Source organism: Lolium rigidum, chromosome 7, assembly GCF_022539505.1.
Source record: "Lolium rigidum isolate FL_2022 chromosome 7, APGP_CSIRO_Lrig_0.1, whole genome shotgun sequence".
NCBI classification, from domain to species: Eukaryota; Viridiplantae; Streptophyta; class Magnoliopsida; order Poales; family Poaceae; genus Lolium; species Lolium rigidum.
Genome location: NC_061514.1, coordinates 273,824,917 through 273,837,042, shown reverse-complemented (window position 1 = coordinate 273,837,042; position 12,126 = coordinate 273,824,917). Strand labels below are relative to the sequence as shown.

At 42.0% G+C, this 12,126-nt stretch overlaps 1 protein-coding gene across 1 annotated transcript; it reads right to left on the bottom strand.

Annotated features, from left to right (window-relative positions):
- Window positions 1–3,597: 3,597 nt before the first annotated feature.
- LOC124672666 (protein SPIRAL1-like 1) lies at window positions 3,598–6,970 on the bottom strand. The gene is made up of 3 exons (XM_047208859.1): window positions 6,882–6,970; window positions 4,554–4,786; window positions 3,598–3,906 (listed from the first exon to the last, which is right to left on the bottom strand). The coding sequence occupies exons 2-3, from the start codon at window positions 4,779–4,781 to the stop codon at window positions 3,832–3,834; spliced, it is 303 nt and encodes a 100-aa protein (XP_047064815.1). The 5' UTR covers window positions 4,782–4,786; window positions 6,882–6,970; the 3' UTR covers window positions 3,598–3,831.
- Window positions 6,971–12,126: the final 5,156 nt, after the last annotated feature.

Below are 12,126 nucleotides of genomic sequence, written 5' to 3'. Positions count from 1 at the left end.
GAGAAAGGAGACAAAATGACATGGTCGTGGGCAATGAACATCTGTGAGAAAGGGGGTCGAGTTCCATGATGAAGCTCCCCGAGTCAAGCCGCCTGGACTAACCCTACCACTGCCCAATTGTTTGTGCTTTTTTTTTTTGAAATAACCAATATATTAAGCTAGCAAGCCACTTCATTAAAAACCTTCCAGTCCCCTTCGATACCCTGGAAGGAAAAGAGTGCGTCTAGAACTTGCTGCTAAAGAATCAAATGAGTGTTACATCGCCCAGGAGTTTGTCCAGGAGGAAGCTAGGGGGTTCATCGACCCAGGTACAAGAAAGATTATGTAAAAAGCTCTCCCTAGCTAAAGTATGCGCTACTTGATTAGCATCTCTCGAAATATGACTAAAATTAACCCTCCCAATGGACACAGCCATGTCAACACAATCTGCAAAAATCGCCGATGATTCACTCCACCAAGAATCTGCACCAGTACAGGCCTGAATAACATCAATCGAGTCAGACTCCGCAATGACATTGTTGCACCCCAGGGTGACTGCAAGTGATAATCCTTCCTTCATTGCATGTGCCTCCGCCATTACTACTGATTCAACATTTGCTAGAACCTTAGCCGAAGCTGCCACGAACTGGCCTTGAAAGTCACGAAGGACCGCTCCAACTGCTCCCATCTTGGAGTCATTGTGGAAAGAAGCATCCACATTCAGCTTAATTTGTCTAATCTCTGGTCTAGCCCATCTAGCTCCCGTATTACTCTGTTTCTTCCCGTATGCCTTGGTCGCGTTAGCAACAATACTCAGGATTGAAAATTTGCACTTATGAAGAGGAGGTACCGACTCCCCATTTGTACGTCGGCGTCGCATCCACCACAAATACCAACAGGTTGTCAACACAACTTCTTTGCAATTAACGGACTGAAATCCTTGCAAGGAATTATTAGCACGGTTTATAATATTTTCCAACACAGCCGACCCCTCTCTGTCTTCATTCAAAGCATCCTCTATTATTTCATGTATTCCCATTAACTGCCACATATCAATAGCAACTGGACAAGTAAAAAGAAGATGCCTCATATCTTCCGCGTGTAAATTGCAAACCGGACATTCACCACTGGTTCCAACATGCATGTTAGCGAGAATGCACTTGATAGGGACAATGCCATGCAGCGATCTCCAAATGAATATTTTTTATTTTCCCTGGCAATTTGAGCCGCCAAAGATTTTTCCAAACTGGGTTCATAGCAGATCTTCCAGGCAAGGACAATTGAGCCGCCCTATGGCCAAATTGGTGTTTCCACTGAAGGTAGTAACCAGACCGCACCGTATATCGACCATGACTAGTCATTCCCCACGCAATAAAATCTTCGAACCCTTGATCATTGAGAGGGATTCGAAGAATTCTTCCAACATCCACCTGATTAAAAAGTTCATGGAGTAGCTGTACATCCCATTGCCCCGTAACCGGACTAATGAGTTCACTTACTTTTGTGTAGATCACATTATTTCGAGGGGAGATCAACTTCCTATCCGGGCTAGAGGGGATCCATGGATCAGACCAGATTTTAATGCTTTCTCCATTACCAACACTCCAAAGATAACCTCTTTTAAACGTTGCAATACTTGCAACAATACTCTGCCAGGTGTACGAGGAACCCGCCTTGGGGCCGGCACTCAGGATGTCACCATTGGGATAGTATTTCGCCCTGAGGACCCTTGTACAGAGAGATTCCGGGTCCACAATAAGCCTCCAAACCTGCTTAGAAAGCATAGCTAGATTAAAAGAATGAAAATCTCGAAACCCCATACCTCCTTCCTTCTTTGGATAGCATAGTTTCCACCATGCTAGCCAATGCATGTGTTTAGTATTTTCATCGTCCCCACCAGAACTGAGAAATCGTATCCATCATTCTCTTGCAAATTCCTTTTGGCAACAGGAACACAGACATGGCATAAACTGAGATTGCTTGAGCCACTGCCTTCAGTAAAATTTCTTTCCCACCTATAGAAAGCATCTTTTCTTTCCAGCCATTAATTCTCTGAATAATTCTCTCAATGAAGTGCTCAAAACAGTCACTCTTATCAGCCCCTACCAAGGCTGGGAGGCCAAGGTACTTATCAGAAATAGCTTCAGTACCAATATGTAAAATCTGGCAAATCTCCGCTCTCATCAAGACATTAGTATTAGGTGAGAAATAAATGCTTGACTTAGCTAAACTCACCAATTGTCCTGAGTTTGCACAATACGTATCCAGCACTTGTTGCAAGGAAGTTGCATTATCCGTGTCAGCTTTCATGAGAATAAGTGAATCATCAGCAAAAAGGAGATGTGAGACTGACGGTGCATTTCTGCACACCCTTAGCCCATTGAGGCCACCAACTTCTTCTTCATACAACAAAAGGCTAGATAAGCCCTCCGCACACAGCAGGAACAAATACGGTGAAAGGGGGTCTCCTTGTCTGAGTCCCCTAGTAGGAATAAAAGTATCAGTTTCTTCAGAATTGAATCTAACTTGATATTTAACAGATGTAACACAAGCCATCATTAGTCCAATCCATCTCTCAGCAAATCCCAACCTCCTCATCATGCTCTCCAGGAATATCCATTCAACTCTGCCGTACGCCTTATGCATGTCCAACTTGACCGCACAGGACCCTCAGCCCATTTCTTTTATTTTTAATGGCATGGACACATTCATATGCCACCAGAACATTATCTGTTATAAGCCTCCCAGGAACAAATGCACTTTGCATTGGAGAGATGACATCCGGAAGAATACCCTTTAGCCTGTGAGCCAACATCTTGGAAATAATTTTGTAGATAACATTGCATAAACTGATAGGGCGAAACTGGGTGATATTCTCCGGTTCATCAACTTTAGGAATAAGAACAATAGTAGTGTCATTCCACCCCGCCGGAATAACACCAGTATTCAACGCTTGCAAAACTTCTTGGGTAATTTCAGCCCCACATATATCCCAGAATTTTTTGTAGAACACCGCATGAAGGCCATCAGGTCCCGGGGCTTTCAGGTCCCCAATGCTGAAAGCAGCCTTCTTTACATCATCAGCTGAAAACGGAGCCAGTAGAGATTCATTCATAGGATCATCAACTCTTGGGTGTATTTTCTCTAGCAGATTTTGATCAATCACCTGGACTTCCGAAGTAAAAAGATTAGTAAAATAATTGAGGATTAACGGTTTCAGCTGCTCCGTACCTTGAACTCAGTCACCCTCAGAGTCCTTTAATTTAGTTATAGTATTCTTTTTCCGCCGAGCTTGTTTGTGTTTTTCTTAAAAGCAATTCGGCATCTTAACCACGAATAGTCGAGCAGCAATGCAACGCCATGGGGGGGTTCTAATCAGGCACCACTACGCTCCATGTCTACCACAAACTGAAGCCTGCGATAAGTTCAGCACAGCACCAGTCCCCAAGTTTTTAATTCACAAAAAAGATATGCACCTTATCACACAGCAGAATGTTTAGCCACAACAGCTTCAAACCACTCAGATACACTGCCAGCTACTGTATAAGGCAGCCTTCTCAAACATTAACACAATAACGAATGCTGATAAAAGCATAAAACCAGTTGACACAGTAGAGGGAGCAGACAAGTAAGTAGGCACGCCAATTTTGATATCAACACGATTAGTCTTGACAGCAACAGGTTTTAGACAAGCTGGCTTCCAAGCAGGAGGTCAGCTTGGACACATGAACCACACAGAACACAGTACATCAACACAGGTGGTAAATTGCTGAAATCAAACACTTCAGTTTTTTCCCACATGGATAACAGAGATACAGAACATTCATCGTTCATTAAGCAGCATCATTAGCATCACTTCCCGCCAAACAAGTAGCCCAGGGACGAGCCACCACCAGGAGCAGCATGAACCTTGGTTGAAGGACGGTCCTGCAAGGTGAGACAGAAGGGAAGTATTTCTGAGCACACAAGGTAAATAAACATGCAAGTCAAACAAAAATTAGGGGACAAGAATGATCATTCAATATCTTTGAATCGTCATGTCATAATTCATACTTTTTTCGAAATTATGTCATAGTTCATACCATTTTTTCAAGATTATGCCATACTTCATATTCAAAACACAAAAAGTCTAAGTAGGCCGAATAACATGTTGCTTCAACTCATTTGCTTAGCACAGCTTTCCAGTGAAAACATGAGAACTGTTGCGTTCTAGTTATATTATCAAAAATGTACTACCTCCTTCTAAAAATAGGTGTCTCACTTTTGTCTTTTGTCTTTTGTCTAGATGCATTTTAGTTAGAGAATAGAGATACATCTGTATCTAGATAAAGTTGAGACACCTACTTTTAGACAGAGGGAGTAGTAAAAAAGAACGCACGTCTAGATTGTGCGAGTTAATGCATTGCTGGTGATTACCATGTCGACGGCAAGATGGTTCTAGCGAAAACTACAATAATGGAGTGGTCAGATAAGTATACAGATGCCAACAAAAGCTTCTGATATACACTTGCAAATACAGAAATAGCTACAACTAATATGGGTTCATTACATTACAAAGGAAAAAAAAGGCATACCGTAAGGAAGTTGCCAGTGTTCTGGCCTTCTGACCGGTGATAGTTGTTCGCCCTGCTGCCTGGAATACCAGCTGGAATTTGCTTGGCTACATCACCAGCTGCTGGTGCTGGTTTCTCAGCAGGTGGGGCCTTCGCAGCTGCTGCTGCAGCAGGTTTTGCAGGCTCACCATCTCCAAATAGGTAACCCAGAGAACTTTGACCACCACCAGCACTCCCGCCACGACTCATCTTGACTGTCAGAAAAAATGGAAAAGTGCAGCATGAGTGAAGTTTACAGATTGCCAGAGTACACTAGGTAAGTACATGGTCGAAACAGCAAATGAAATCATCAGAGATAAAAGGGATAAAAGCTTCCAGAAATTTTCAGATGTCAACGATAAACTAGACAACCATACATCCAGATTGGATTATTCTGGCCAGTTTCCAAAATGATAAAATAAAAACACATCTAGGTAATTTAAGGACAGAAATCCATAGCAGGAAGAGAAGACGTGAACACGCATATAAGCTGAAACAAGTCTTCAAACAAGAATACTAGGTAAGATTAAGAAATCATTGCTGATTAGACTTGAATGGAAGTCAAAAGGTGTAAGATATTACCACAAAGGTGTGTTGTCAATTAAAGCATATAATCTGAACAGGTTAGGTAAGATCAAATTCAGGGAAAAAAATCATGAACAGAAGGAAATATAGTTTGAGGAACACGGCAAGAGAAGATCTAAAAGATGCTTCTGATAACTTGGAATAAAGGGCTTTCGGCATCATCAATACCTAAGTGCATCAAATTGGCTCAACCATGATTTTGGTAAGGGAAAAAATGGAGTATGCTTGCTGGAGATCTTGCCATAGATCAAGGTGGGTACTAGTCAATCGATGGTGACCAGGAAAATGGGGCAATTCAGACCAAATAAGAGAACTCAATCCAAGGTAACTAATCACCATCAAACAACAAAACCGCAAAATCAAGTTCAGAGAATACTTTTACGACTGCTGGTACACACAAAAATTATCCAAATTTTGAAGTGGAGATAGTTACAGCTAGAAGCCTAGAGCCAGTTTTTCAATCATCTAACCTACAATCCTGGAGACCACCAATTTTTTCAGCAACTGAGGCTTGATAATGCAAAAGTAACAGGACAGCAGGCTCCTCAGTGCAAAGCACAGTGAAGTGAATTGCACATCCATGTAGACAATCAAGTTTAGGAGAATCACCACTTAAAATCATTCAAACAAGATAAGGTATTCACATATAAATCCTCACTTCATTTGATCACATCGGATGGCATGCAACTAGTGCATTTACAGAACACATTTTGCTGCATATGTTGAGCCCAACACTACAACCAGCACCCATAATGTAAAAGAAAAATACAGACAAAGGTTTTAGTTTAAACTAAGAAGAGATATAACAGTACCATCATATCCATTGCATATTTGTCGTTGATCAAAGGATGTTTAGAGATTGCTGGATATTATTAGGATTTTCAGTACATTTCAATTTTAGTAACTCAAGTCACTCCCAACTACCAAGTCAATGTCAAGAGAGGTTGGCAGGTAGTAATCATTAGCACCAACCACGATACATGAAACAGGCCAGATACAAGGTTCCCTTCCATACACCATCTCCTGAGTTGGTCCAGCATCTGTTTGCAGAGGAATATGCATATACACTGCTTCCTAAGTCATGTACAGCGTGTTTCGAACTCTATAGTTTTTCCATCACAACAAGATCATTGACAAAAAAAACGTACTAGCTGATATCAGCACACACTGGTGCTATATATGTTACTCCCTCCAATCCATAATAGTGTCGGGGATTTAGTAGAATTTATCATCCAACTTTCTCTCCGAAAAAAGATGGCCATCACAAGTCTAGTCGTCAGTCCGCCCAGGCCTGTGAGCCTGAAATTGCTGCACCATTGCTACGACGATTACGAACCAGACGCCCTAGAACTAGAATGTTCGAATCTGGTACCCTTCACAAAGAAACTGCCATGGGCACGCAACCTTTCCGCACCCAACTTTGATCCCCACAAATCTACATTGAGCAAAGGTAAATGGCCGACATCCCACCAAATCAAGGACCGACAAAAGCAGGTAGGCGCAATTCCGACATCCACGCATTCTAAATCCGCGGATCCTAAACCGAGTAAGAACACATGCATGATCCGCGGAACCTAAGGCACGCGATCCATCTAAATTCGAAGTCTAGGGCCAGATCCAGAGCTAAACATCCGCCGAAAAATCTACAGCACGGGAGATCACCGCGCGGATCGACGGAATGGTACAGCGAGAGGGATCTGAGAGGGGGGGCAGGCGATTCGATACCTCAGATCGGGCGCCGGCGAGGGGACGGGAGCGAGGACGAGGCAGGAGGAGCCGCTCGGAGTGGTGGGAGTGGTGGTGGGGAGTGCTCTCTTGTTGGTGGTTTCCTTTATAGAGTGGAACGTCTGCAGGTTGGGGGTGGCTCTTTTGCAGTTTGGTACTCGTAAAATTTCGAAATCCTGTAAATTGTGGCCTTGTTTGTGAGAGCAGCAGAGGCTTTTGGTAAGACGTGATTTCTTTAAGCTGTTTGTATGATTGGATGGTGGGACTGAACAGTTCAAGGAATTGTCTAAATCAAATAGCTGGAGAAAGCTGCGTCCCTTGCAAACACAGCTAGCCAAATCTGGATGTTTTAGGTAATGTGTTATTTGGCATTTGAAGTTAAAAATAGTCGTCCATAAATGCATTCATATGCCATAGATGGTAGAAAGAATTGTTGAATGCTCTCTGTTGGGTGTCAGCCAACTAACTGTAGCGCACGATTCTAAATCATGCGAAAACTAGAAACTAAATGAAATAAATCGGGTTTTCAACATAGGGTATGCATTTGGCGTAACCAAGCCATCTAGAAGCCGTCGTGAGTTGAGGTTGGCATTTTTTGTTTTATGTGGGCTAGACTAGCACTAGAGGGAAGGAACTACCACACAGTCTGACAATTTTTATTACAACGGGAAGGAGCTCAAATATACAAATGGGGGAGCGGAATTAAGCAGCTGAAAGAAAGAAACGAAGCGACAACGAAGCAAGCAAGGAAAGGGAACAGAGGGAGAGCCAGACGTCCACGTCACCTTTCCGGTCTTGAGGGACGCGAATTATCCAGAGGAGGTTGGCATTATTTGACGAGTAAAAAATTATGAACTAAGAAAAACTAAGTGCATATGTCCTTGACCGTGACATGAGAGTCTATTCTGGGGTAGGATGAGTCTATGACAGAGGTTGATGACAAACATTTTGTAGAAATGCGATGCGAGGGGAATGCAATGCAGAAGAGATGAGCCAATGATGTGTTTGATATGTGGTTGCGACTCAACGTACGATCAATAACCCTATCAAATGACTGCTCCATGGAATGCAAATAAAATAGATACATTATTAAGTAATTATATGTATTTCATACTGAAAAAGCATCACTATGTAATTTAGATAGATATCACATCAGACTTCAAAATATTTTAAAAAGCTAGATGTGTGAGTGTGACTACTCCCTGCCGACATGCATGCATGAACATACTAGAAAATGGTATTTTCAGCATCTATGGATATCTAATCATCATACTTTGCCTTTACTATACCTAACCAATACAATAAGCTTGTGGCATATGGCATGACCTAACATGTTCTAAGAGACTGACAACATACAACGCTACCAATTGGCAGTGGCAGAATCCTTCAAAGTGATGCTCTGCGTTAAGAAATTTCACGTTTGTGGTGGGACATTCATGCAAGAAGAGCAAACAAAACAGTTTCCATACCCTGTTGACCAAAGTCAGCTAGAAAGCACATGGCAACGGGCGGTGGTGCGAGAACGGCAGAGGAAAAAAACACCTAGGCTGCGTGGAGTGTCATGAGCCGTTCATCTCCAAATGTTGACGGTGCAGATCGCGTGCAGGGGGAATTCGTCGGTGCGGGTCTCGCGTCTATCCGGCTATCCGTCTGCGTGCATGTGACCAGTGGGCCCTACGGGCCACGACAGCTACAGAATAACTACGCCAAGATATAGATGGGTCGTCGCTTTCCTCTGCCGATGGCCGTACCCAATCATACGCCAGATGACCGCTCTCACTCTCTTAGGCTGGCCATAGTGCAAAGTATCATATAGTGGTATCATCCATATGATACAATTTTATGATACTACCTCTATAGTGGTTAGTATCATCTAGTAGTATCATAATCTCATGATATTTAATTATTTGTAGAATCTCAATGCAATTGTGTGTATAGGATTTATTTAACATTAAATTTTCTAGTTTCACGTGCTAGGATACAGTATCATATTATGATACCACTAGCATATCTCTCATCATTAAGTATAGTGCCACATCAGATTTTTGCCAAGATGGCATGCATGATACTGCTTATGATACTAGCACTATGGCTAGCCTTAAGTTTGGTCGTAATCACATGAAAACGATCTGTAGTTTCGATAAACTGTTTTCGAGATATTTTGTTTTGAAAATTCGGATATAAAAAATAAAATGGAAAAACTGCATCTCCCACCCTCCGGTGTCTCCCTCTCATCCAACCCATAAAATACACTAAAAAAAGTAAGTGCATCTTAGTAAAAATGTGAGTACAGTTACATACAAATCCCGAGTATATCTGTAGTAGTTTTAAAAGTACAAAACATTATCTCGGAATATATCAACATGAGATATAGGTATTGACGCGAGGGTATGAAATATGAAAACGGTTCGTAATTTAGATAAAGAGTTCTTAAGATATTTTGTTTTGAAAACTTCAATCTAAAAATAAATGCGTGTACAATGCCCGCATCAAAACTCTCTCGCTCTTGACACTTGTTGAACATGCAGGAACCCCACACGGTCCCATGTGAAAGGAGAAATTGATACTTAGGCATCTCCAGCGGCCCGACGCATTTTGGACACCAAAAATATCTGTTTTGGTCCATTTGGGTTGGTCCGCAGACACCAAATTTGTCTCATTGCCTCAAATGTCCGTTTGGGTCGGGGGTAGCCCAGCGGCATAACGCATTTTTTGTCCACCCGGCCTAATTTTCATTTCTTGTGCAGCCTAGGACTTACGGAACTCGTTAACGAGGCCTAGGCGTGGCCGATGAGAGCATCCCGCTTCAACATGAGGATGGCCTTAGCCATAGACGGCGATATCCTAAGCTGGGCGTTGGCATATTCCTGCATCTCCAAGGCCATCTCGGTGGCAACCCTGTCGATGCCTTCGACAACTTGATGGGATTTCTTCGCCCACACGACGGCGCGTCAGTCCTTGCGTTTATTGGCCTATATAGCCCTCTCCTCCAGCGTCTGCTCCTTCTTCGGCACCTTGGCCTTCCCCACGGCTGGTGGCGGTGGCCCACTTCGGGGTAGGATTTGGGAAGGCCTCTGGGACGGCGAGGGCTCCACTTGGGGTGTGGCTTCGTGAACATCCTTGGCGGCAGCGTCCATCGCACACAAGGGTTTGGCGTCGGCGAAATACGAGTTTTTGGGTGGCAGGAGAGGGAGTGGCTTTCTGTGCCACTAGCGAACAGGCCATGTTCTTATACAACGCGGGCAAGAAACTAGCACGCGCGAACTCGTTTGATGCCCGCGCTGACGCATTTTAATCCCAAATTTAGGTCGTGAATGCGACGTCACGGACACCACGGTTAGTTTGCATCGGACATCTAGGTTGAGGATTCACCCAACGTATTACCAGCTAGACCAAAATGGATACTTTTAGTCCGTTTACGTCGAGTCGCTGGAGATACCTTAGCGAGGAGAGAACACATCTTAAAAGAGAGCACGACACTTGGGGCGGTACAAGGATGCGACTTTCCCTTCGCTGACAAGGAATTTCTGAACCCGGATGTAGATGCTCCTGGTTAAATAAAAAAAATAGCAAATAAATTAAAAAAAATATATATAAAGGTGTACAATGAATATGAATAAGTTTTCTAATTGCACACCAAAAATCTCCAGAAAATACATATATAGTGGTCTGTGCAAAAAAGACAAATCGGAGTGATACAAGAAACAAATCTAGATATACCAAACACCACCACATTTTGTCTTTTTTTGCATAGACCACTGCATATGTCTTTTCTTGGAGATTTTTAGTGTGTACTTATGACACTTTTTTATGTTCATTGTTCAAAAAATTCAGATTTTTTTGAATTTATTTTATATTATTTGATTATTTATTCAGCCAGGAGCTTCTACAACTGAGTTCATAACTGGTTTTTCGTAAAGTCTGCCACTTCTTTTTATAGATTATGCCCTCAGCTACACACGTAGAATGATATGAATTTATTGCGCCTCTTTCCTTTTGGGCTTATGGCCCAGCTCTGAGATCCACATCAAAGCCTGTCAACGAGAGGTGGACTCATGGAGGACGAGGGTGAGCTCGCTAGACATGTCACCCATGTTATAATACAAAACCTAGCCTTTTTGTCAGGATGTCTCAAGTTTAAACGCCGGCTAACGCACTATATAAAAATAGTTGCATCTCTCATTTATCCCATATTCATGGTTTTTCGTTTGTCCAACCTAAACATAACCGGGAGTGTTATAATACAAAACCTAGCCCTTACCAGTTGTTCGAACTTTTGGAAATTTTAGCTGGTGCATCAATTCAATAACCTAGACATCAACGACCCATCGGAAAAATCATCAAAGAGGAGGGTGATATTTTCGGGCAACATTAGGCTGGGCATAGTGGGTAGTATCATTTGGTGGTATCATAGTTTTGTTATATTTATTGATTTGTAAAATCTCAATGTAAAATTATGTACATGATTTGTTTGATATTTACTTTTCACTCGTGATGTGGGCTATGATACGGTATTCACATATGTTCTTTTAATATTCTCTTTCCTCCTTAATTAACTACCACATCAACATTTTATGGGTCTAGTGTGCATGATACAAGCTAAGACACTGGCACTATAACTAGAGTGATGTACTATGACTAGACTGATGTAGGACGCCGCTGTGTCCGCTACAGGTCGACGTGTATCTCCTGATAGCGCTTGTTTCTTATGTGGGCCGGCGTTCGGCGTGATGGTGTTTATTTTGGCTTTGGGAATGTTCTAGAACATTCCCGTTTACTTGTCTAGTTTTACTGGTTTTCCTTTTTCACTTTTGCATTTGTTTTAGGTTTTATGTTTTTCATTTATTTTATAAAATATAAATAATTTTTAAATTTGAACATTTTTTAATTGAAAATTATGAAATCATTATTTAAAATCTACACACTTCTTAAATCTGAATATATTACTTGACACAGATATAGATGTATCTAGATATTACTTGACATATGAATCAGACGGAGTACCAAATATTTTATAAAGTTTAAATATTTTTTTAAATTGGACTTATTCCAAATCTGAAAAAATTGAGCTGTTTTTGAATATCTGAATATTTCTGATCTAATCGTTTTTTTCACCAAATATTTGAAACTAAACAAAAAAACGAACTGAAAAGAATGAACAGGAAACCATTAAATCAAGTAGCAACCAATCAACTGGGCCTGCCCACCGGGCGGCCGCTTCACGCGTCCTCCCGGGGGGGTGTTG

Excerpts from the sequence above, each read along its gene's own strand:
- LOC124672666 (XM_047208859.1), bottom strand. The coding sequence starts at position 4,781 with ATGAGTCGTGGCGGGAGTGCTGGTGGTGGTCAAAGTTCTCTGGGTTAC. Across the intron at positions 3,907-4,553 it reads ACACTGGCAACTTCCTTACG|GACCGTCCTTCAACCAAGGT; the intron begins GTATGCCTTTTT and ends CTCACCTTGCAG.